At 36.9% G+C, this 24,779-nt stretch overlaps 1 protein-coding gene across 1 annotated transcript; it reads right to left on the bottom strand.

Moving 5' to 3' along the window:
* Positions 1-13,560: 13,560 nt before the first annotated feature.
* LOC110775595 (glycosyltransferase-like KOBITO 1) lies at positions 13,561-20,299 on the bottom strand. Its single transcript, XM_021980207.2, has 11 exons — positions 19,835-20,299; positions 19,155-19,304; positions 18,976-19,028; positions 18,348-18,456; positions 18,132-18,266; positions 17,976-18,020; positions 17,111-17,298; positions 15,956-16,097; positions 14,735-14,781; positions 14,479-14,566; positions 13,561-14,292 (listed from the first exon to the last, which is right to left on the bottom strand). Exons 1-11 carry the CDS (start codon positions 20,171-20,173, stop codon positions 14,008-14,010), a joined length of 1,581 nt encoding a protein of 526 aa, XP_021835899.1. The 5' UTR covers positions 20,174-20,299; the 3' UTR covers positions 13,561-14,007.
* Positions 20,300-24,779: the final 4,480 nt, after the last annotated feature.

Here is a 24,779-nt window from a genome sequence, read left to right as displayed (position 1 = left end):
ACTCAATTACACGCAATTTTTGAAGAATCTCCAACTGAGGAACCCTAAATTTCGAAAAGCCCCAATCCAAGAACCCTAATTTTCAATTAATCCCCTACCGAAAAACCCCCAATTGAAGAACCCAAAATTTTGAAACCCCCAATTCGAAGAACCCTAGATTTCGTCAAAACCCCCAATTTAAGTGTCCATTTTTGTTTTGAAATCCCCAATTCAACTATGATAAGGAAACAGAGAGAGAATTGAAGGAAGAGTTGAGGAGAGGAATTACCTGTCATCATTGTTGAAGCTTCCAACCTTCAACCTGTAATGGTGTCCTCTTATGTTGATAAAATATATAGAGAGATATAGCACACTGAAATAGCATCGAGGGAGTAAATTTATGAAAATCTTAGCATTGAAGTTGAAAAGATGAGTTATTGGGGAGTGAGAGGAGTTGAGCAGAAGTTAATGGGAGGAGGGAATTGTAATCGAAATGATAGTGAATGGATTTTTGGGGACTTTTTTTGTTTTTTTTTGTTAATTTATTATTATGGTTTTTTTTCTTTTTTTTTGAATTATTAATTAGGTATAAAATATAATAATGACATCATAATCCGATCGTTTTCGCCGGAATATGACATTGGGTTGTAATTTAAAATACGGGATTAAGTTTGAGGTTGTAATTCGCGAAATTGAAAATTTAAGGTTGTAATTCGCAAAGTGTAAACTTTATTGGGTTGTAATTGACAAATTTTCCTTATTAGATAGATCGTAGAAAATATTCTGATTACGTAAAATGTCGGAAATTCTATTTTTCTAACCCTAATCTGATCGAAAACGGCATTTTAAAATCAAGTCATGAGAACATAATTGCAAAAACAGGCCCCGAAGTTTGAGTTTTTGGGCTTTTTTGTTAATTAATGAATTAAATTAACAATTTTGGAAAATTTTCAATTAATTACTCGACCTAAACTACTAGGAATTCATTGAAATTTTTCCCTAGTGTTCTTGGGTATTTTTTAAATTTATGGTAAAATTTTTGGCCATAAATGTTAAGTATAAACCCTAAATTTAATTTTTTTTTCCTAAATTGCTGATTTTTAGATCAAAATTGATTTTAGTAATTATTTAGATCTGGAAATTTGTTTAATTGGGAAAGGGAATGTAATTTCATGTTAAATGGTAGATTTAAAAATTTATGGATTAAAATTTTAATTAGATTCGTTAATTTTAATGGATCACCTAAACCAAATTTGATAAAAATCTGAAATTTAAATGTTTAGAACTATTTAAAATTTTGGATTGGATTATCAAACATATTCAAATTTTTGTTGAAAATTGATCGTTCGTTAAATTTAAATTTTGTTAGCCAAGATTTATAAATTTCTTTAAATTGGATTGTTGGAAAATTAATTAAATCACCCGCTTTGTTATTTTTCGAAAAATAAAACGATTAATTTTGTTAATTTTATGAAAAATAACATCATGCAAATAAAGTTCCGTGAAATTAACTTTTTTTTTGGTTAATTGGCTCGTATGGCACGAGCCAAAGGCGCGGAACAAGGGTGTGCGACGTGTGGGGTTAGGCGTAGCCCATGCGCGCTGCACTCCGCAGCTTGGCGCAGCGACGCGAGGCACCCAGCAAGCGAGCTGGGCGAGCCAGCGCGCGCTGGCCACAACAGCGAGCAAGGCAGCAATAGTGCCTTGGTGCAGCGACGTAGCTGGCCTTGACTAGTGAGCAGCTGCGAGCAAACAAGGCAGCAACGCTGGCCTTAGCTTGCGAGCAGCGACGAGCAAGCAACAGCAGCAGCAGCTCACGCTGTTGTGCTATGCGGGGGAGGGGTGCTGCTCCTTGACCTCGTGTGGCACGCAATGCACAAGGCGGCATTGGGCTGGGCGCAAGCTTAACCCATGTTGCACAAATTTGCTATTTTGCTTCGTTTGGGATTTGAATTTAATTTTGCATGAAATGGCTAACGGTGGACCTTTTATTTATTTTATTTTATTTAACTCTGGTCGCGCCGTGAGTGTAAATATTTAAAATTAAATTGTCCAAATTAAAATGTAGGTTTAAGTGGGAGCCATTTAATTTTTTTTTTTTTTTTTTTTGACATGAGCTTAAAGAAAAACACCAAAACTAAGGAACATTATTAAAAGCTAATAAAGTTGTAGATGCGCCCTTCGCGAGATCGTGAGCTCTCTGCACTCTGCACCGATCCACCTTCTGTATACTACACCACTGGAACATTTTCCCAACCCTTTTAATTTCTGCAACAGTCCAAAGAAAATGGACATCAATCAACTCCTCTATCATCACCATCTCTACTAGCGACTGGGAATCAGTAAGGATTGTAACTTTATCAAAGCGTGCCTGCACAGCCCACCGTAACCCATATAAACAAGCCAAAGATTCCAAATGCAAAGCAGAAAAAGTCGTTCCTGACGCAGCTCCACCAAGGATCCTGTGAACATTCTTTTGTTGCCCCTCCAAATACCATCCCATTCCTGCATTGCGGGTATGAGAATGCCAATAACCGTCAACTAGAATCATATCCATTGCACCTTCTGCACCCGTATCAGAAATGATAATTCTACATTAACCTGGTGGATAAGTTGAAATGATCTCTGGAGGATGAATGAAATTAAATGAAATAATTAATTATAATTATTTTCGTAGGGCACCATTATTTTAATTAAATTAAATTTTGATTAGAATAATTCTAAGGATTAATATTCGGAATTGATTAATCTTTTAGGACGCGTTTTATGTGGTGATTTTAAATAAATCATGTAAATACTTGCATATTTATTTGGGCCATTCGTTTTAGGACACGAATGGATGAATGCATAGAAAATATTTTATGTATTGCAGGTATTCAAGGTGACAAGTATGGCCAATCTAGGATAGTTAAATACAGTCTGCGTACTGTTTTATCTTTGAATGTAAAGTTTTAAATGTGGTCTGCGTACCATTGAAGTTTTGATGTAATTATTTATTATTTCAAGTACTTCTAGGAAATTTAGAACTTTAAGTTAGCTTTTGAATGAAGTTCAAGACGATGCCAAGCTAACAAGGTGAAGAGGATTGGATGCTTCAAGACAAAGTTTTGGGCCATACTAGTTCACCAAAATTAAATTTATGCACTATATATATATTATGAATGAATGTATATTATGCATGAATGTTGTTTGTTTGTTTGATTAGATTTAGTTCACTAAATAATCAAACCGACATAGAAACAACTAGGCCCAAAGTAATATTGAGTTTATAATTGCCTTCCAAATCAATCACTTACTATGTAAAGTTTTAAATGTGGTTTGCGTACCATTGAAGTTTTGATGTAATTATTTATTATTTCAAGTACTTCTAGGAAATTTAGAACTTTAAGTTAGCTTTTGAATGAAGTTCAAGACGATGCCAAGCTAACAAGGTGAAGAGGATTGGATGCTTCAAGACAAATTTTTGGGCCATACTAGTTCACCAAAATTAAATTTATGCACTATATATATATATTATGAAGGATGATTTTACAATGGCTACATCAATTTGGTAGTCATTATAATTTTTTTAATCTTGACCATATATTTAGAAGTATTAAATCTGCACCATTCATTTTCTATTGACTTTGACTTTTAATTTTCTTTTTAAAAATAATGTCTAAAAAAGTGGAGAAAATAAAAAATAAATTTTTTTTAGAAAAAACTAACTTCCGTTTCTTATCCTCTCTAAAACTCCATGGTTATCCTCAACCATTAGAATTGGCCGGGTTTTCTTAACAAAACCATGAAAGAGTTATCGTATTCGGAGTATTTTTTAACCAAATTTTACTCAACTTAAAACTGGGTTTGCTTGAAAAAAAAAACCATTAGAACGAAAATAAAAAAATAATACAAATCTCAAAAGTTGATTTCAACATTAAGTTAGAAACAGTAATTTTAATGGTACCGAGCATGTTTCAATTGTAAAACTAATAATTGTTAGGTGGATAAGAGATGACACTAATGTATGTGATTATTATTTTTGTAGGTTTTGATGGTTAAAAAATCAGATAAATATGATAATTGTGCTTTGTTTTTCTGTAAATGGATTCTCTAAAACAGTTTTTTTCCCTTCCGTTATGCAAACAGTTTTTTGTTTAAACTCTTTCTATTTTAATTCTTTTACTTTTTATTTTGAGAAAGATAGTGGTCAAACAAATAAACGGGTCAGATTAAGTCATTAAATCGAACGGTTGAGATTCATCACAATTATAGCGGCTACCATTTTATTGTAGCCATTGAAAAGTCTTCCTATTATGAATGAATGTATATTATGCATGAATGTTGTTTGTTTGTTTGATTAAATTTAGTTCACTAAATAATCAAACCGACATAGAAACAACTAGGTCCAAAGTAATATTGAGTTTATAATTGCCTTCCAAATCAATCACTTACAAAAATCTAAGGATCTAAGGTAGTAGGTTTACGCCAAAGCGAGGTGCATATTTAGTTGACTTAGATGGTAATTAAGGTATCCCAAAGGAATACGTTGATTGTGGTTTTAACTCAAACAACAATGGCATATGTTGTGGCAAAGGAATCAATTATGGAATTAATTTATTAACCAAGAGTAATTTGGAGATCACTAGCAATAGGTTTTGCTTACCTAGAATCTTAAAAGACTTAAGACATGCCAAAGCTGCTAAAGAATTTAGGACTTTTACGGTCTTGGATTCATTTTATTCATTTTGGACCATGTTTTATTTTTTGCATGAATGAAATGTTTAATAGCTTTAATGATTGCATGATCGCATTTATTTCAAAGTTATTAAAGATTATGAATGGTTATTTATTGCGAATTCTTTTCAAATGTAGTAATCAAATGGCCGCAAACAATAACAACAAAGAGAAATTGAACGGCAATAACTTCCTCGATTGGAAAAAGAACTTGCAAATAGTTCTAATGCATGAGAAAAAAGAGTATGTCCTTGAGGAAGAGGCCGCCGGGCCGGAGGTAACTCAAGCTGCCCTTAACCGTTGGATCCAGGCCAACAGGGATGTCAAATGTGTGATGCTTGGATCCATAAATCCTGAACTTCAGAAAACGTTCATTAACTCGGATGCTTACCAATTCATCTCGGAGTTGAAGAACATGTTTCAGGATCAGGCCAGAATCAAAAGATTCGAGACTCAGAGGTTGATCCTTGAGACTAAGCTCAAGAACAGAGAATCAGTGACCCGCATGTTCTTAAGATGATTGGATTGTTCGAGAACATGAGAGCTCTAGATTCTGACGTCTCAAATGAAATGGCCATTGACATTATTCTCCATTCGCTTCATAGTGGATATGATCAGTTCAAGTTGAATTACAACATGAAAAGTGTGGAGAAAACTCTTACTGAGCTTCACGGTATGCTGAAAACCGCTGAAAAGACCCTCAAGCAAGAGAATAAGCATGACATGCTTATGGTGCGTAAGGGCAAGGGTTTCAAGAAATTTGACAAGGGAAAGGGAAAGAAGGGTAAGGGCAAGGCTGCTCCCACACCTAAGTCCAGCGGCACCAGTTCCGGTAAACAGAAAAGGGTGACTCGTTCTCCTGCCGACTCTGAATGCTTCTACTGCAAGAAGAAGGGGCATTGGAAGAGGGATTGCTTGAAGAGAAAGGAAGATGAGAAGAACGGGAATGTTACTTCTACTTCAGGTATGTATGTTATACATTGTAATCTTGCAAATTCTACTTCTTGGGTATTAGATACTGGTTGTGGCTTACACTTATGTTCCAATTCGCAGGGACTAAGGGGAAGTAGAAATCTTGATAAAGGCGAGATGGATCTACGCGTGGGAAATGGAGCACGGATTGCTGCATTAGCCGTAGGATCTTATTTTATTTCTTTGCCTAGTGGTTTTGTTTTGGAACTAGAAAACTGTTACTATGTTCCTAGTATCACCAAAAACATTATTTCCGTTTCAAGTTTGGATTCTAAAGGTTTTAGTTTTCAATTTAAAGACAATAGTTGTTCTTTTTCTTTGAATGGAATGTTTTATGGTTCAGCACAACAAGAAAATGGTCTATATGTGCTAGATAAAAGAAAATAAGTTTATAACATAAATACCAAAAAGGCTAAAACTGGTGATTCCGATCTCACATATATGTGGCATTGTCGATTAGGCCATATAAACACAAAACACATGGAAAGACTTCAAAGGAAGGGAATTCTAGAATCAGTCGACTTAGAGAAGATTGATCAATGCGAATCTTGTTTACTTGGCAAAATTACAAAGCAACCTTTCTCAAAGGTGGGAGAAAGAGCAAGCGAACTACTAGGGCCAATTCATACGGAAGTATGTGGGCCTATGAGTACGAAATCTAGAGGTGATTTCAGCTATTTCATAACGTTGACGGACGATTTCAATAGATATGGCTATATTTACTTAATGAAACACAAGTCTGGATCGTTTGAGAAATTCCGAGAATTTTAAAATGAAGTAGAGAATCAACCTGGCAAGAAAATCAAAGCTCTAAGATCAGATCGAGGAGGTGAATATCTTAGCCACGAGTTTGATGACCATCTAAAAGAATGCGGCATTCTTTCTGAATTGACTGCTCCGGGAACACCTCAATGGAATGGAGTGTCGGAACGAAGAAACAGGACCTTACTCGATATGTTCAGGTCAATGATGGGTCAAGCCGAACTTCCTTTACAATTTTGGGGACATGCGTTGCAAACAGCAGTACTCACAATGAATCGTGCTCCGGCAAAAGCTGTTGAAAAGACTTCATACGAATTATGGACTGGGAAACTTCCAAAGTTGTCTTTTCTAAAGATTTGGGGTTGCGAAGCATATGTCAAGCGATTAATTTCGGACAAGCTGGAACCAAAATCTGACAAATTTTCTTCGTTGGGTATCCAAAAGAAACTAAGGGGTATTACTTCTACAACAAGTTAGAGAACAAAGTATTCGTTGCTCGTGACAGTGTGTTTTTGGAAAGAAATCACGTCTCCAAAATGACAAGTGGGAGAATAAAAGACCTCGAAGAGATTCAAGACGAACAACAAACCAAGAACTCTTTAGAAGCAGTTCAAGGTGAAGAACCTCCAAGGCCTTCAGAAGAGCTAGTGGGAGTAGTTCCTCTAGACGGTGTTGCCCCTCGTAGGCCACATAAAACTAAGGTTCAGCCGGACAGATGTACAAGCGTCCTCTTGACTGAAAACTTAGACGTTCTCATATTAGATAGTGATGAACCTATGACCTACAAGCAAGCTATGACGAGCCCAAGCTCCACTAAATGGTTAGAGGCCATGAAATTTGAGATAGACTCCATGTCTGAAAATTAAGTATGGGATTTGGTAGATTTGTCGGATGGGTTTACACCTATCGGGTGCAAATGGGTCTTCAAATTGAAGAAAGACAATGATGGAATTGTATACATATACAAGGTTAGATTGGTAGCAAAAGGTTACAGGAAACTTCACGGCAATGACTACGATGAAACCTTTTCTCCAGTCGTTATGCTTAAGTCTATTCGGAAAATCCTTGCGATTGTCGCATTTCATGACTATGAAATATGGCAAATGGATGTCAAAACTGCCTTCTTGAATGGTATTCTTGAAGAGAGTGTGTTTATGACACAGCCGGAGGGTTTTGTCGATCAAAAGAATCAAGGAAAGGTATGCAAGCATAAGAAATCCATCTATGGATTAAAGCAGGCATCAAGGAGATGGAATATACGATTTGATGAAGCAGTCAATGAATTTGGCTTCATCAAGAATCTGGACGAACCTTGTGTATACAAGAAAGTCATTGGGAGTAAAATTGCATTCCTAGTCTTGTATGTAGACGACATACTGCTTATTGGAAACGACATTACGATGTTGGAGTCTATAAAGACTTGGCTTGGAAAGTGTTTCTCAATGAAAGACTTAGGAGAGGCACAGTACATATTAGGCATCAAGATCTATAGGGATAGATCTAAGAGGATGATTGGACTAAGCTAGAGCACTTACATTGACAAAGTGCTAGCTAGGTTCAATATGAAGGGAGCCAAGAGAAGCCATCTACCCATGTCACATGGCATATATCTGAGCAAGACTTAGTGTCCCAAGACATCTGATGAGCGTATAAGGATGAGTGAAATTCCATACGCTTCGGCTATTGGATCCATCATGTATGATATGATTTGTACAAGGCCAGATGTTTCGTTCGCACTCAGTGCAACGAGCAGGTACCAGTCAGACCCAGGTGAGGCGCATTGGAATGCTGCCAAGAATATCCTAAAGTACCTGAAAAGGAAAAAGGATCAATTTCTGATCTATGGTGGTACAGATGAGTTGATTGTTAGAGGCTATGCGGACGCAAGCTTTCAAGCCGACATAGATGATTTCAGATCACAGTCTGGTTTTGTGTTCTGCCTCAATGGCAGAGCAGTAAGCTGGAAAAGTGCTAAGCAAAGCACTATTGTGGATTCTACAACTGAAGCCGAGTACATTGTTGTTTCAGAAGCAGCAAAGGAAGCTGTTTGGATTCGAAAGTTCATCGAAGAACTTGGGGTTGTCCCCTCCATTAAAGGACCAATGGCTTTGTATTGCAACAATAGTGGAGCCATTGCCCAGGCAAAGGAGCCTAGGAGCAACCAGAAGTCCAAGCACGAACTGCGGCGATTTCACATACTTCGAGAAATCATTGAAAGGAAAGAAATCGAGATTTGCAAGGTTGGAACTGACGACAACGTCGCGGATCCATTGACTAAACCGTTGCCACAAGTGAAGCACAACGCACATGTAGCAACCATGGGAATCAAGCATGTTGGAGAATGGCTTTGATTTTCTAAGTTTTGTTTTAGAACATCTTTTAGATCTGTGTTTAAAACAATTGGTTTAACCATTTCATATTTATTGAAATTCTTTATTTCATATTCATTAACTTTGGTTTAGTATTAAATGAAAAGTCCAAGTGATTCAAAACATTCAAATGGGATGTCAAGATGGATTCTTCGACAAAGAAACACCCATAAGTGAACTTGAATATTGAAGTCACAAAGGATCCCTAATCCAGGTCATTGAAAGGTGGACGACCAATGACTAATGGAGATTAGATTGCAAGTAGATTTTTTGTTCTGTATCTTGAACTAGATTGACTGGATGTCAGAATCTTTTGCATAGATACTTATTGGATCTTGTATCGGATTGACCATGAGAACACTTTAAGATATTAAAGTCATGTCATAAGCAGTTCTCATTAATGGTGATTAGAACCGTTCCTCAAAACATGAGTAATTATGATTTCTCGTTTGAAGATTAGTTCACTTTAATGGTCGCTAAACGTCGCACCGTAAAAGGAGACTATAAAAGCAGTTATTGGGCGTACTATGAATCAAAGAGAGTGTTCATAGATTGCAAGACTGGATTGTCCTCCTATCTTTGATAGGATATGGTGTTGTATTGTAACAAGGCCTCTCGAAGAGTTAGATACTGTGAAAATGCATGGCCGTGCTCAGAATGGTTAACACTTAACCTTCTGTAAAAGTTTAACAGATGAACTCAGTAATCCGAGAAACACTTCTGGACCTAATAAGGATGGCTTGGATCTTACCTTATGTTCAACAAGTAACACTAAGCGACAAAGGAATGTGAATGCACACTTGTCTGAATGACAAGTGGGAGACTGAAGGAAGTATGTCCTTCACCCAAGGTGCGTTAGTCTAATACCAAGGTTCAGATTAATTAAGAACAATTAATTCAGTGAGATCAAGTGATCGGAACAGCTAACTGGAGCAATGCTTCCGATCAGTGAGTTCTAATCTATATTAGGCTCACAGCTTACTCTTGACTGAACCTATAAGGTCACACCATTGGCATGTAACAGATTATCAGATTAAATGAATCAGAAATTCATTTAATAGCTTTTCGGGAATTATTTCGGAAAAACATAAATATACAATAAGACGTTGGATCGGAATCGTATATCGTATCTCGAATATTCGTAAGCTAGGCGAAATGAATAATCGTATCCTACGAAGGTGATTCGTCAAGTACTATACGATAAACAATAGCCGTAAGGCATTGGACGCGGATATGAGCAAGACAAGGTTGCCGGCCTGTCGAGCCAAGCGCGCAAGGCCCAACGAGCGCAGCAGCTCGCCAGCACGAGAGAAAAGCCCATATGCTTGCGGTTGGGCGCGCGCGGGACAGCAGCAGTGGCAGCAAGCAGCAGCGAGGCCCAAGGCCCATATATGGCTGCGTTGCTGTGCGCGCTGCTCGTGGGCTTTGTGCGAGAGCTGGCCGGTTGAGGCCTTGTGCCTTGGCCGGTCATTTTATAACCCTTAGGGTTATAACACCTCACCCATTGTTATGTTTTTCCACAATTCTAATTACGTACATCAGTTTAACCTAAATCAAAAGAGAAACCCTAAACTCTTTTGAGCCTCCGTTCAAACTGTTCTTCCCTAAAAGCTAAAATATCTTTAGTGACGTCTAAGCTACGAATCGCAAGACAGATCTGAACGTGTCGGTGAAACAAGTAGAGAAACGATATTTGGAGTTCTTGTTCGTGTTCGTGATTCGTTGAACTAGGGAAAATACGCTACAAACGTAAGTCTGCTTGAATCTGTTCTTTATACATGGTTCCTGGATTTGGGGATTATTCCGCTACGTTAATATGTTTTTAACTGTATTCCCCTACATCTCATATATATAGAACCAATAAACTTGACTTAGCTCCCACTAAACCCCTCATCTACAAAATGATCCATATTTTTATAAAGCTATGATTTCTCAATAGCCTTGTTGAAAAATATGGTCCGATTCCCACTTGCGTGCTTTAATCTACGAATAGATTTCTTAAGCTTGTTCTTTTATCTAGCATCCAAAACTTTTACATTGTGTGATGTGCACAATTCCTTTCTACAAGTCCAATTGAGGAAGGTGTTTTGTTTTCCAATTGCCATATTGCCATATGCAATTATTGCTAGATTTATCCAAAATAGTTCAAGCATTCCGGATTGGTGAAAAAGATTTCAACATTATCAACACCGTGAAGTTGTTTATAATCTTTAACCACCAATCTAGATTTTCTTTTGTATGTGTATACAATATCATCTTTGTATGTTTTGAAAACATGTTTGCAACCAATGGGAGTGAACCCTTTATGCAAATTAACGTTGTATGTTTAGAAAACATGTTTGCAACTAATGGGAGTTAACCCTTTATGCAAATCAACCAAATCATATATTTGATTCTTTAAGATGAAGATACTTTGGATAAAATGGCCTCAAACCATTTTATATGGCCTCGAACTATACTTATGTTTCTGATGGCCTCAAACCATACTTGAGAATTTTAATTCGTCGTAGCTAACCTGTAAGTCGCATGTTTTTGAAGCACTTCCAAAGTCTTCATAGTTTTCATTCCTCAAGATATCTATGTCTCTATCTTGGTTAAATTCTTTCCTATACGATTTACCTAGGTATTGAACATCAAACGTTAGTGTCTATAAAGACATTACTCAAGTCCTTTGAGTATTAGGATTCTCTTGAAGCACTTCCAAAGTCTTCTTGAAGCTCTTTCAAAAGGCTTCTAAGTATGGAGCTTTTCCAAAGACTCCTAAGTATCCTACATTTGTTTGTTGCTTGACTCGAAGTTCTTTTGAGGTCACTTCGAGTTCATTTTTCTCCCACTTGTCTTTTGGAAATATGAGGGTTTCCTAAAAGACATTATCTAGAGTAACAACCATATGTTCTCAGATTTGTGGTAGAATCAATACCTTTTGTTTCTATGAGTCGCTCATAAAGAAACATATATTTATTCTTGAGTTTGTTTGATGTAAACACTAACTCCTACTAGGTTTGACAACCCTATATATATATATATATATATATATATATATATATATATATATATATGTTGAAAAGATGTACTGAGCCGAAGTTCAATCCTTATGACATCTTATCCTTAGCTTTGACAACTTTGTTTAGTGTGATAGTCACTTGAGAGTATCATTTAGAAACTATATAGGAAAATAGTTGTGATTATCGTTAATCGAATAGATTCCGATTTCTCCATTTAGACATACCATATTCTTATGGAGCTTCGATTGCATTAATGCCATATAAACAATCTAGATAATCTTTCTTGGCTCATGCAAACATCACCTTGACCCAGCCTAGATGTTCCAAAATTCTTGTCATGTTGATTTTATACCCTTTTGTGAATCGCATTGAAGCATTCACATATTTCACCTTGAGTAAATATAACCATATTTTCTCAAATTCTTGTGAAATAGGTAAGTCATAAAATTCATCTTTGGCCCATGAACTTAATTGTCTAAAAACTTCTAACAATAGTCCATTTCTATGTCATGTTCAACAAGTAAGACCCATGTGTCTTAAATTAGTCAACTTTCAAAAATCTATGCCATGGAATCTTAGAATGTTGTCTTGTTGACATAGTCCTATGACATTGCCAAAGATATGTGGAACACAAATCAAAATATTTGATTTGAACCTTTTGAAGTTTGAGTGTGAATAGATTTGTTTGTTTATTAATCAATCATATGACTCAACCCTTAAATGACAATTTCATTCAAATAAACACTCAACGAATGTTTTTGTTTACTTTGAATACGAGTCTTTCTGTTGCCCAAACAGAAATTGTTTATGATGATTAATGGAACATAATACCATTAAGTTCCTGCCTTTAGAAGGACTTTAAAACAAACATGATGACCTTACAATTAATGTAGCACAACTTTGCTTCATTTCCCACTTGTAGGTCAATAACCAGACTTAGCTTCCGGAATTTGAGTTCCTAACAAAGTTAGAACCTCAAGCGGTAATCTAATACCATAGGAGTTTATTTGCTAAATCGTTTCACTTCAACATAAACTTGTAGGTAGAAATAGAATTTTGAATTCATTTCTTATGTTCCCGTTTCCTATCTTTCTCACACGTTTTCTTATAGTCCAAAAGATTTGACACTGCAAGAAGCATTGTACCAACCATCACCTATTCATTTTAGTGCCTTTGAGTTCGGGAGGATAGAACTTGTAAAGAATAAGTGGAGTAAGAGTACCACAAAATTGGGAGAGAGGTTGATTTAAGTTATGGAGTTTTGATAAAATAATTTCGACTAAGGTTTGTTAATGGAGGAAAAGATTATAAAGAGGAAGAAGGAAGAAAAAGATGAGGGAAATCATAATTTGGCCGTTGGATGTGGGCTCACTAACGGCAATTTTAACGGAAGTTAAATTAGTGGTGACTTCCTTAACGGAGAAAGTTTAAGGTGGTTATTTAAAAAAAAAATTATAAGGTAGTTATTTCAAAAGTGTAAACTAAAGGTGATTTTATCCAAAAAATCATAAATTATATCCTCTTATTTTGGGTGAATATGTTGACATAACATCGAAAAAGCCAATGTGATTTGCTGTTAAATGGAATCAAATACCCAACACCCCACCCCACCTCCCCACCCCCACAAACCCAAATATTTGATTATATTATACGGAGTATAAGCATATGCAAGCCAGTAGCCAAGAGCCTATGCAATAACATAAATGATTGAACAAAATCAAAAGAACCATAAAGTTCGAAAAAAAAAACAGTAGAAATGACTTGAAAACAAATCCATTCAAAGAATGAAGTATCAAGGTGTTCCTACACTATGTCTATGTATATCTAAGTACTGAAACAATCGCCTCTCGGACTCTCATCATATCAGCCATGAGTTTCTGTACATAATACGAGACCCCGATTTCTAGACTCAGGCATAGGGCCAGCACTAGAAACAAACAGGCCAAAAAATGATCTGCTACCACCCAATCCCTTTCTGTCTCTCTCTCTCTCTCTCTCTCTCTCTCTCTCTCTCTCTCTCTCTCTCTCTCTCTCTCTGTGTACAAAGCGCTTGGGCAATGATTGGGAAGAAATCATAAGATAAAACCTCTTCCCTCCTATTTCACCCCATTCTGTACCAAACATCTAAAATATCGTTTAATCATGTGGCTAACTAATGGGTAGAAGAATAGGAATCTGTAAATAAATGTGAGTTGTCAGATCTATCACGAATCGAGCATATCATCATCATCATCAACAACACCTGGTGATGGCAATGGTGGAACAGCAGCTTCATGAGTTGCTGCATCAGTAAACTGCAGGACCTTCCTCACAGTTGCCTGAGAATCTGTCACTTTACCTACCTTCCTCGAGGAAGTTACTGTGTCATCAGGTCTTGTTGAATTTGAACTCTCTATTGAAGATAAGAATTTATCCTTTGAGAGAGGCGTTGAAGCAGATTCAATAATAGAAGTAAAAACACCAGACTCTCTCAAACCTTGAACAATCACCTGATAAGTAGACAAATGCAAATAAAAATAAGTGACACGGGAAACAGATAAGGAGAAATGTAGCACAATCAACAACTCAATAAGTTGTCTATATAATTGGACAAGGCGATATTCTAGCCCAACCACACAATAAGTTTATGTTTTCTATGGTTTTAGGCTACACTTGGAAGAGACAATGACACTTACCATGGGAGCATATATGCGAGTTAAAATGCCCTTCCTTAAAAGTTTCAGGTTTAGCGCTTTGTCTCCCCATACAACATGTTCTTGATACCTAAAAACAGAAGATGCCAAAACAAACACATTAATAATGAATCATATCTATTTAAGTAGAACCTCTCAGTACCATTCAACACAACCCTGAAGCAATTGAAAAAGATAAATATATCCATTCAACAAACCCTGAAGCAATTAACAAGACCTGTTAAGCTCACATACTTACCACTTTCGCATTTCTTCCTCAGTTGCAGTTGAAGCAATTATGAACGCCTGCCATCAGTAAAATGCACTAAATCAACAAAGATAGATAAATATATCCATAAGATGGTAAGTGACACAAGAAGTGCACAATCAATCATATTATTCATATCTTGAATATTAATTGCCAACAAAACACAATTCTAAGCACAATCAGATGATGGTAACTAGTTATTATATCCACATCCAATCCCATAAATGTTTCCCTTGGAAGTTGGAAACAACAGTCCACTTCTTAGACTATGACTGAGGTTGGCCAAAACTTACCCCAATACAACATTCCCAGCCCAAACTAGCACGAGATAGCTGGTTTAGATTGAGATTTAAGTTATACACACCATCAATTTAAGCAAGTTGTTATGAAAGCCCCATTTAAAAAATGAGATTAGAGTTGTCATTTCAACCACGAAAATACCCTATTTAACACTTTAATTACATCTATGTGGCAATAAAACAAACATGGGTGAATGTAAGAAAGTGGTCTAAAATAGTAAGGAATTCTTAAATGGGGCACAAAAGTAAGTAACTAAATATGTAGTAAATGCTTTTTAGTTTTTACCTTCAACTTGTTTATTCATTTTATAATAAACTTGAATCATAAAAAATAAAAACAGATGGATCAAACAGGGTTAATTTTTGGCAGCCCATTGGAAAGCGTTCTCCAAACTGTTCAAATAATGAATCAAGTTGGGTGATGGATTGTTAACCCATTTATCAATATCGATACGACTAACCCAACACATAAAGAACATAACCGATACAGGGAACAAGGGAATACCAGACAAAATCTGTGTTCCCTGCCAACTCTATTTTGATTCATATAGATGTTAATAAACAGACAAAGCAAATGAAAATCTCTTAAAAGAGGTAGACACTTTCAATAGCAATGAAAGCCCTCTCTGACATTAATCTTGGTGTTTATGCTTCAGTTGTCATTCAATGGACCATGGGAGTTTAAATGTAGACTCCAGCTACTAAGGAAAGGAAGGACTGACTCCCTACTTGGCCCAAGATGATTTGTATTCTGAACTACTGTTTCTGATCACTTCAATGAAATCATAATCATATGGCATACAAAAGAAAAAGAAGGTACCCTCACTAACCAAAGCACTTCATGTCACAGAGAACGGAAGAAGACAAGGAAAACAAATTTTGTAGGAAAGTCGTTAATAACTGATAAACTTACCGCTCTATCAAATTCCAACATGAAGCATCTTTTAACATCCTCTTTTGTGGGCTTGCATCCACATCGATCACGTCTAGAAGTCAAGTCTGAAAATTTTGAATACGTAAAATGCAGAACAGCGGCTTCTTCGAATTTGATCTCACTAACAAAAAGTGGAAAATGACATAAATCAATAAAACAAGGAAATGAAATAGATATATACTGCATGAATAATTACTACTTGAGAAAGGAACAGGCAAAACTAGAAAACTATGGACAATACTGAATCCTTTAGCAAAGACGGATTGTTAACCCCTTCCCTCGAACTATATAACATCTAGCATCCTGCTAGGAATCAGCTCACAGATTATTTCCCAAAACAGAGATGACAGAAAAGAGAGATTAAAGAAAGAAGAATGATTAGGAAAGAACAGTAAAGATACGACTCTATTTAATTCTAATCAAGAGTCTATCACCAATATAACCTAGTCGAGAGCATCGGCACTCTCTCCCCTTAATTACCTTTTATTTATAGTCTGATCTAATTGAAGCATTTGTCTCAATTCGTTAATCATGTATGTTCTTTTTTTAGCATTTGTCTTACACTCCATAATACATGCCTAGAGCTAGTATCATTCTATCAAGAGTATAATGCTTTCCAACCAACATGAATGACTTGTTTTTATATTAACTAGATTCTTCAAGCGCATAGCTTTAGCAACCCTTTCAGATCCAACCTATGCCCTAAAAGATTCCCGAAAAACTCCAGAGGAAATATCTCCCCCCAGGCCCCCCTCCATTCCTACTAAAACATTTAGTCCTTGATTACATCACACCTCAAACTTCTTGCCTCATTCACTGGTAAGGGATTATGGCATCTTTATATACCGGCAAGGATCTTTACTGTACAAGTTAGATCTAAAGTTGAGATGCTCCTCTCGAAAAAAGGTTTTTTGAAAAAGAAAAAAAAAAGACACTAACCACCCTTACTAACACAAACACAAATCTGTACCGGTTTTTCACTATCATCAAACAAACTTATTTCTTATTCTTGAACAAGACCTTCTTAGACTACCAAGTACCAATATAAACTTCAAGGGAAGATATATAAAATGAATATTGAATAAATATTGCTTCAAAATGAATGAGCTTACAAGACAGAAAAAGGTGTCATACTTAGGAGTCTTCATATAATTGTGCCACCGGTGGGCACCATTAGGACGTAGATGATCTTGGACTCGAGCAATGGATTTCCCATTTCCATAGGTCAAGAAGTAATTAGGATTTCCTCGAGTAGCTTCCTTGTACATGCCAAAGTATGTATCCTTTGGGAGATGATCATAGTTCCTCTTAAACATTGATACCTGTTGCAGGAAAAACAATGTGCATGAGTAGTTGCAAAGTATGAGAAAGAAAATGAAAATGATAGGCAAACTAATATGTTCTCAATTATTCAACGCTTATGACCTAGGGGCTGCACAACCACGCGCTATATAACAAAATGAAAATACCATTATTTTTCTAAATTCTTTGCAAACACACTCAAAATTGCGGTATGATGTTTACGGATCGCATCTTCATAGCAGATAGTCGTCTGCTATAATATAAAGATGCTACGTAAGACTTCCCCCTTTGTTCTCCGAATAATTTCTAACCTTTCATTTGCTTACAGGCAAAAAAGGGATGTGATGTACTTTGTATTAACCTAAATGTTCCAAGGGTACCGAATTCTGAAGGATACAGCTTATAGCATACCTTGACAGAGAAAGTAAATTCCAAATGTACTAGAAGTTTCAAAAGCTAGACAGATTTTCAATTTATACTACTACGTAACTGTCAAGTACAACATTACAAACCAATTCTGGTGACCGCAACAAAACCAATAATTTTTTTCCCTCCTATCAAATGAATATCATGAAACGTTTGCTACATGCTAGTTTAACCTAAAACGAATCAAAGCAAGCGTCAGTCTTAATCCCAAGCATCCATAATTTGACTAACAGAAGCTACTTATGAGAAAACATTTTATCAAAGGACTTACCTCACTGAAAGGATCTTGGATATCATAACGCTCCACACTGCTTTCCTGAACAAGAAATGATACTAAATTAGCACCACAACGTGTACAAGAAAAAGTATCTATACTAGACCAGATATCACCAGAACACAAATGCTATCCTAATGCCTTTTCACTTACATAATTTGGAAAAACAACCATATCCACATTCACAGGAACGTCAAGCAGCAGTTGTCTCAATGAATACTCCCGAGTACCAGCTGGATGTATTAGCTCATCGGTATCAAGATGAAGAATCCATTCAGCACCATCATTCTAAAATTACCAGAATCCAACAAAAATCAATAAAGAGTAGTAATACAATCCGTCAAGAGCTCAAAATTATTATCTTCTTACCCTAGCCATGACAATTGCCATCTCCATGTTAAGAGACTGCTTCACAAATAGCTCATAATTGCATGGCTTGTAAAAGAAACTTGCCAGCCATGTCTCATTCCATATCCGACTAAAGTAAAAAAAAAAAAAAAAAAGGGAGAGCAGTCAATCCATTGAACACACAAGTTTTCAGATTAGAAAACAACAAAGCCTCATAGTCAGTCCATTAAATGGATCGAATTTTTTCAGGAAACATTTGTGCAAGCAACAGGTAACACAAACAGCAGTACAGCTAGATCAGAGCACCTGGAGTCTGGAGATAACATACAGAAACATGTGTAGCCAGACTAGCCACGAGACATAGTGCTAGTTGATTATGTATCTATGTCCCATAATAAGGACCAACCATGAAGCCAATCAAGCATTAAAAAAATAGTGGAAGCTCGATACAAGACTTCCAAGGAAGCACATAGCTTTTACCATATTCAACCACCCTCCCCCTTAGGTCTGGAAAGTGCATCATGGTGTCGAGAATTAGATAGAATTGACGAAGAGGCAAAACAATCAGTTTCCCTAAACATCACTCCTAAGAAATGCTTGTTAGATCCTAGCAACTTAACATTCAAAATTGCAAGATAGATTGACACACCTTCTAGCCTGTTGCTCCTCTAGTTCTTTAGTTCTATAAATAACTTTAACACCCTGCAAATAGAACAAATATCAACCATTCATAAAATCTTAAAAGAGACTAATCCAACTAAAATAACATGAACACGGCAAAGGAGAAACTCGAAGGACTGCACTGTCAGAACTTAAAATTAAACTCACCGGGATAGATTCCAAAACCCTTGTAACTTTTGGAGATGCAGCCTTCCCTTCCACAAAAAGGTAAAATGTAGTGACCCCAATAACCTTATGGAAGAACATCCATGGCAAAATCTGCTCCAGACTTGCTGAGGTACTCGTCGTGATAGCAATCTATGCAAGGGAAAAACGTTGGTTTTCAGTTCATAAAAGGACACAGCAAAACCATCACAGAAGAATCCCAACTTATGATTTCGACCCGCAATCAATTTAAGTTGTTAGATCATACCTAATAACTTATTAACAAGTTCAAAACCAATCAATTAGAACTCTCCTCAAACACCATTAACAACTTCAATGCACACACATGAGAAATGGCAATGCTTGAATCAGTAAAATGTTCAATTAACCAATTGCATCACACATTTCAAGATCAAAAAACCAATTCATCAAAATTAAAAGCAGCATCCAAATTCAAAATTACAAGTACTTCACAGGAACTAATTAATATCATGCAATCCAAACCTCATTGATCCAAAACCCAAAACCCAAAACTTCAATTATAGGTCAACAGAAAAACCCCATCAATAATCAACCAAATCAAGCAATCCCCATTTCGATTCAAACCAAAACAAACAAAACAAAGAAACAGATCAACAACAACAAAAACAAAAACTCAAAAAATCGAATATTTTGTTGTTCACCTTGGGCTTAAGATCGGTTTGGTAATGAAACTTCCAATCGCGATAATAAGGAAAAGACGGGGAAGAATGGCTTAAAAGGGGCCCACAATCAGAACGTGAAAGATGAGAAGTTTTCATAGTAGTTGTAGGAGGAGAGCTATCCATGCCTGGAAACTTGTGATCTTCGGCGGAGTAGCGCGTAGAAGGGTCTGTAACACCACCGCGCCATTGAAGAACAAAGGCAAACGAGGCGAGCGTAAAAGGGAGGAGAGTGAGCAGAAGGAGGATTTTTGAACTGAAAGATTGGTTTGATGATGATGAAGATGCTGGTTTGAGGGATGAGTGAAGTCCACCCGCCATTGTTGATGGAGGAGAGAGAAAGTTAGAGAGGGAGAGTTTTGTGAGAGTTATTTGTTTTTTTGAAGAGGGAGTGATGTTTTTTTTGGTGAAAATTTAAAGTTCTGGAGTAAAAAAAATGCAAAATGAATGTGAGAATGTGAGAATGTGAGATCTTCTTCACTTCACAAGGAAGCAATAACTCTGAATATGGAATTAAAATATTTTGGTGATTTGATAGTCTTCCAATATCTTGAATTATTATTGAACCAAATCAAGATACACGTATATAATATTTTTTGTCAATTACAAAATAGATTTGGTGATTTATTGGTGATTTAATGGCATTTTACACGAATAACAATTTACACTTTGTAAGGGACATTCAATTGATATAAAGTCTAAAAGGATACATTTTATTCAATTTGTGGTTTCAGATGAGCAAATCAGGAAGGAAAAAATTGGTTCTTAGGGTACAATTGGTTGGTGAAGACTTCATGATTATAATACTTTACTTTGGACAAAATAGTTTAGGTGATTTTATAAACGGTTTTTCTAACGTGTGTCCACGGGCACACATTAACATTAATGTGTGCCCACTAGGCACTAGTTAGTTTCCCGGGTGATGTCGCGGAGTGTTGCATATAGTTTGATTTTTTTTATTCATTTCAAATTACTTATAAATTTCTTTATACATGCAGTTTAAAATTGGTTAACCAACAATTGTTGAACTAAATTTTTGAGTAAATTTTTATTTGTATAAATTTTTTTTTTTTTTTTGAGGGAAACGTTAGGCCAGAAATTTATTGCAAATCAAGTTCCGCCAAAGTTAAAATACTTTGGGGAAAGGAGTTCATACATACTAACTCAGAACTACCCTTAGTATCCCACCTCGCCACAAGATGGGCTACCGTATTCCCGGCCCTTCTAATACGCGTAGACACAAAAACATTAAAACTCTTTGACAATCTGATGATATCATCATAAATAAGGTAAATCGGTGAAGCACCCCCACCATCCTTGTTAATAGTTTTAACTACATTACTTGCATCACTCTCCAGCCAAATACTACGGAACCCGAGTCGCAAGGCCAATTGCACTCCAAATCTTGCTGCTGCCGCCTCAGCCATGTCTGTTGCCCATGACACATTCAACCTCTTCGTAGCTACTGCCAATATGTTGCCACCGTTATCACGATATACCGCGCCCAGCCCAACCATAACTCCATCTAAAACATGTGCATCAACATTTACTTTCACCAAGTCATTTGGGGGAGGGTGCCATGTTGTAGCAGAAAGTGGGTTTGTCCCAATTAGCACCGGCATGTAGACCTTTTTCGAATACGATCCATATTCTTCAACAAGCCTAAGAAATCCAGCCACTGTAATTGATGGATTTAATGTAATATTTTCATGGACATACTTGTTACGACAAAACCAAATAGCCCACGCCAACGTCATAATATCACGAACATCACTCAACCCATACTTGTTCGTCCACCACAGCAACTTCATGCCCATCGAACCCATAGGAGCAGCGTCCACTATATCCTTGAGCGCGTTATTATCCCACACCAACCTTGCCGAGGAACATTCAAATAAAACATGAGATATAGACTCCACCTCAATTCCACAACAAACACATAATTCATCCTGTGCAATGTGCCGACGATATAATACTTCCTTTACCGCCATATTTCCCTTACACGCCTGCCATACGAAGTGAGACAATTTTGGAGGACCACCAATACCCCAAACTAATCTCCAAAGCTCAACATTAACACCACCATCCACCTGTCGACGTCCCAGCATTCCCGTCCAGTGCCCAGATTTCACCGAGTAAACACCATCCTTTGACGGCCCCCAATATAATGTATCAGCTGTGGGAAATATAGATAGTGGAATTTGACAAATTCGCTTACAGTCATCCAACAAAAAGGTGTCAGCCAGCATTGAGACCTTCCATTCCCCACATTCATGGTCAATACAATCAGCAACTTTGAGGTCAACATTAATGACGGAGCTCGGTTTAGGAAGCGGAGCATCTACTGTCCCAGGCATCCATCCACCCTCCCAAGCATTAATATTAGTACCAGTACCTACCCTCCAAGCTAGACCCTCCTTCAGTAGAGATTTGGCACCCCACAAGCTACGCCATGAATAACTGGGATCATACCCTCGGAGAGCCTCCAACACCGACGAGTGTTTAAAGTACCGTGCTTTCAAAATAGAATGCAATAGGGATGTTGGTTCCGTATATAATCTCCAAATTTGCTTCGCAAGAAGGGCTTGATTGAAGACTTTTAGATCACGAAAACCCATCCCGCCCATTGCTTTCGGTTTACAAAGTGACTCCCACGATTGCTAGTGCATTTTCCTTGTCGTGCCATTTGAGCCCCACCAGAAGCGGGCAATAAGGGCATGAATCTCATCAAGTAGACCATCTGGAATCTTAAAAATACTCATCATGTAAGTTGGGATGGCTTGAGCAACAACTTTTATCAAAGTTTCTTTCCCGGGTCTGGATAACAATTTTTCTTTCCACCCTTGCAGCTTCTTCCAAATTCTCTCTTTTCGTAGTGCAAAAATTGCCTTCTTCGATTTCCCGATGATTGTGGGTAATCCCAGATACTTATTTTTTGTACTACTTTACTTGCAACTTATAAAAAAATTGTAAATTACAATTGTATATTGAGTTACAAAACGAAATACATTTTAGAGGAAAAAAACACATTTGATTGGCTAAAAGAAGCGCATTATTATTATTCCTATTATTTTCTCTGTTAATTTCATGGTTTTATGTTTGATCAACATAAATTTCTAGAAAAGATGTGTGATTTGATTAGTAAAAGAACATAAATTAAGAAAAAAATTGTTATCATAAATTGTAACTCAAATATATAAATTTGGGCATTAAACTTTTCTCCTTTTTAGTTATTTTAGAGTCACAAGTTGTATCATTAGAGTGATGAATAAAACGTAACATTGACATATAAGAGGTCATGGGTTCAAAGATGGGTAGCAACATTTTATTTGTGTGTACACAATGAACAAGCATGTGTGCTTATGACGTGACACTATGATGTCATGTCACTTGCCAAGTCATCGTGACACGTGGAGAGATCACGGATTGCCTTGGAAATTTAATAATATATATAAATTTTATCAAGTATAACACCCGTGCGATGTACGATTAATAAATTTTAACATTAATTTTACACGATTATATTTAAACTACATCTAATTTAGTGAGTAATAACTGAAGGAAATAATGCCCTTGGTCCAAGTATGCATTCTATGTTAAGTCTAATAAATGCGGTTCAGTATTAATTAACAAGTTAATAATTCAGTGAGATCAAGTGAGCTGAATGCCTAGCTAGAGGCCGCTTCAGTTCAAGTGGAATTAATGATATTAATCCACAGCTTACTCTTGACTGAACCCGTAGGGTCACACAAATAGTACGTAAACGGATCAAGTATTTAATGGCATTAAATACTCCATCTATGGATATTCGGAATCGACGGATCTTGGTTTCAGTGGGAGCTGAGATCGTCACAGGCAAGAAAAGAATGCTCCGGAAACGATGATATTACCGGAAACGGAAATATGGATCGTATCGGAAATGTAAATATTATCCAAGTCGTAGATGTTTCCGGAAACGGAAACATGGTACGTATCGGAAAATATTATCGGAAATGGAAATATTGCCGGAATCGGAAATATTGCCGGAAACGGAAATATTGTCAGAATCGGAAATATTATCGGAAACGGAAAATAATTCCGGAAACGAAAATATTAAATATTTGTTCGAAACGGAAATTAATTCCGGAATCGGAAATATTAAATATTGTTCGTATCGGAAATAAATTCCGGAATCGGGAATTTAATCGGAAGCGCGTCGTACGAATTAACATCGGACGAGACTTGCTAGACGAAGGCCCAGCACGAAGCCAGGCCTACGCTCAGCAAGCCCAAGCGCCCAAAAATACGCTGCCAAGCCACGCCCGGTCCAGCGCAAGGCCAGGCCCAGCAATGGCCTTGGCGCGCGCGCGGGGCTGCGATGAGTGGGCTGGCGCTGTGCGTGGGCCGCAAGGCCTGCGTGCGGTGCTAGCGTATCACTCGAAGTGTGTTACTCGAATCCTAAGGCTACCGGGATTTGTCATATAATTAAATCTAATCCTAAAAGATTTAGTTTGTTTAATTAGAGTCCTAGTAGGATTATAATTAAATAAATTAGTATCCTAATAGGATTCCAAATCCTTTTCCATAACTCTATAAATAGGTGCCTAGGGTCACATATTTACATCGAGTATTAAAGTATTCAAAGTGATTTTTGAGAGCAAAAATTCAGTCATACAATTGCCTAATAAGTGCCGAAAATTCTAAGTACCTTAAGGGCGATCCTAGTTGGTCAAGCTTAAGGCGGATCCGGACGTGCTGTGGACTATCTACGGAGGGACGACACTTGGAGTCCTAAAGACTTGTTCTTGTTCGGTTCGGGCGCAGCTAGGGAAGGCACGCAATAAAGAGTATGCATCTAAACTATGCTAAATGATTATGTGTAAATAATATGCTTTCCTGGCTTTATGGTTTTTCCGCATGATTTATGAATTGTCATATGTATCATAAC

Source organism: Spinacia oleracea, chromosome 1 (assembly GCF_020520425.1).
Source record: "Spinacia oleracea cultivar Varoflay chromosome 1, BTI_SOV_V1, whole genome shotgun sequence".
In the NCBI taxonomy this organism is placed as follows: Eukaryota; Viridiplantae; Streptophyta; class Magnoliopsida; order Caryophyllales; family Amaranthaceae; genus Spinacia; species Spinacia oleracea.
Note: the sequence above shows the minus strand (reverse complement) of the source record. Positions and strands in the feature narration are given on the sequence as shown.

Bases quoted from the DNA above. Each gene is read 5' to 3' on its own strand.
- LOC110775595 (XM_021980207.2), bottom strand. From the start codon at position 20,173: ATGGCGGGTGGACTTCACTCATCCCTCAAACCAGCATCTTCATCATCA. The intron at 18,457-18,975 runs GTGTGTCAATCT...TTTTTACTTTAG, and splicing joins GAGGAGCAACAGGCTAGAAG to TCGGATATGGAATGAGACAT. The intron at 14,567-14,734 runs GTAAGTATGTGA...TTCTGTTTTTAG, and splicing joins GAGGAAGAAATGCGAAAGTG to GTATCAAGAACATGTTGTAT.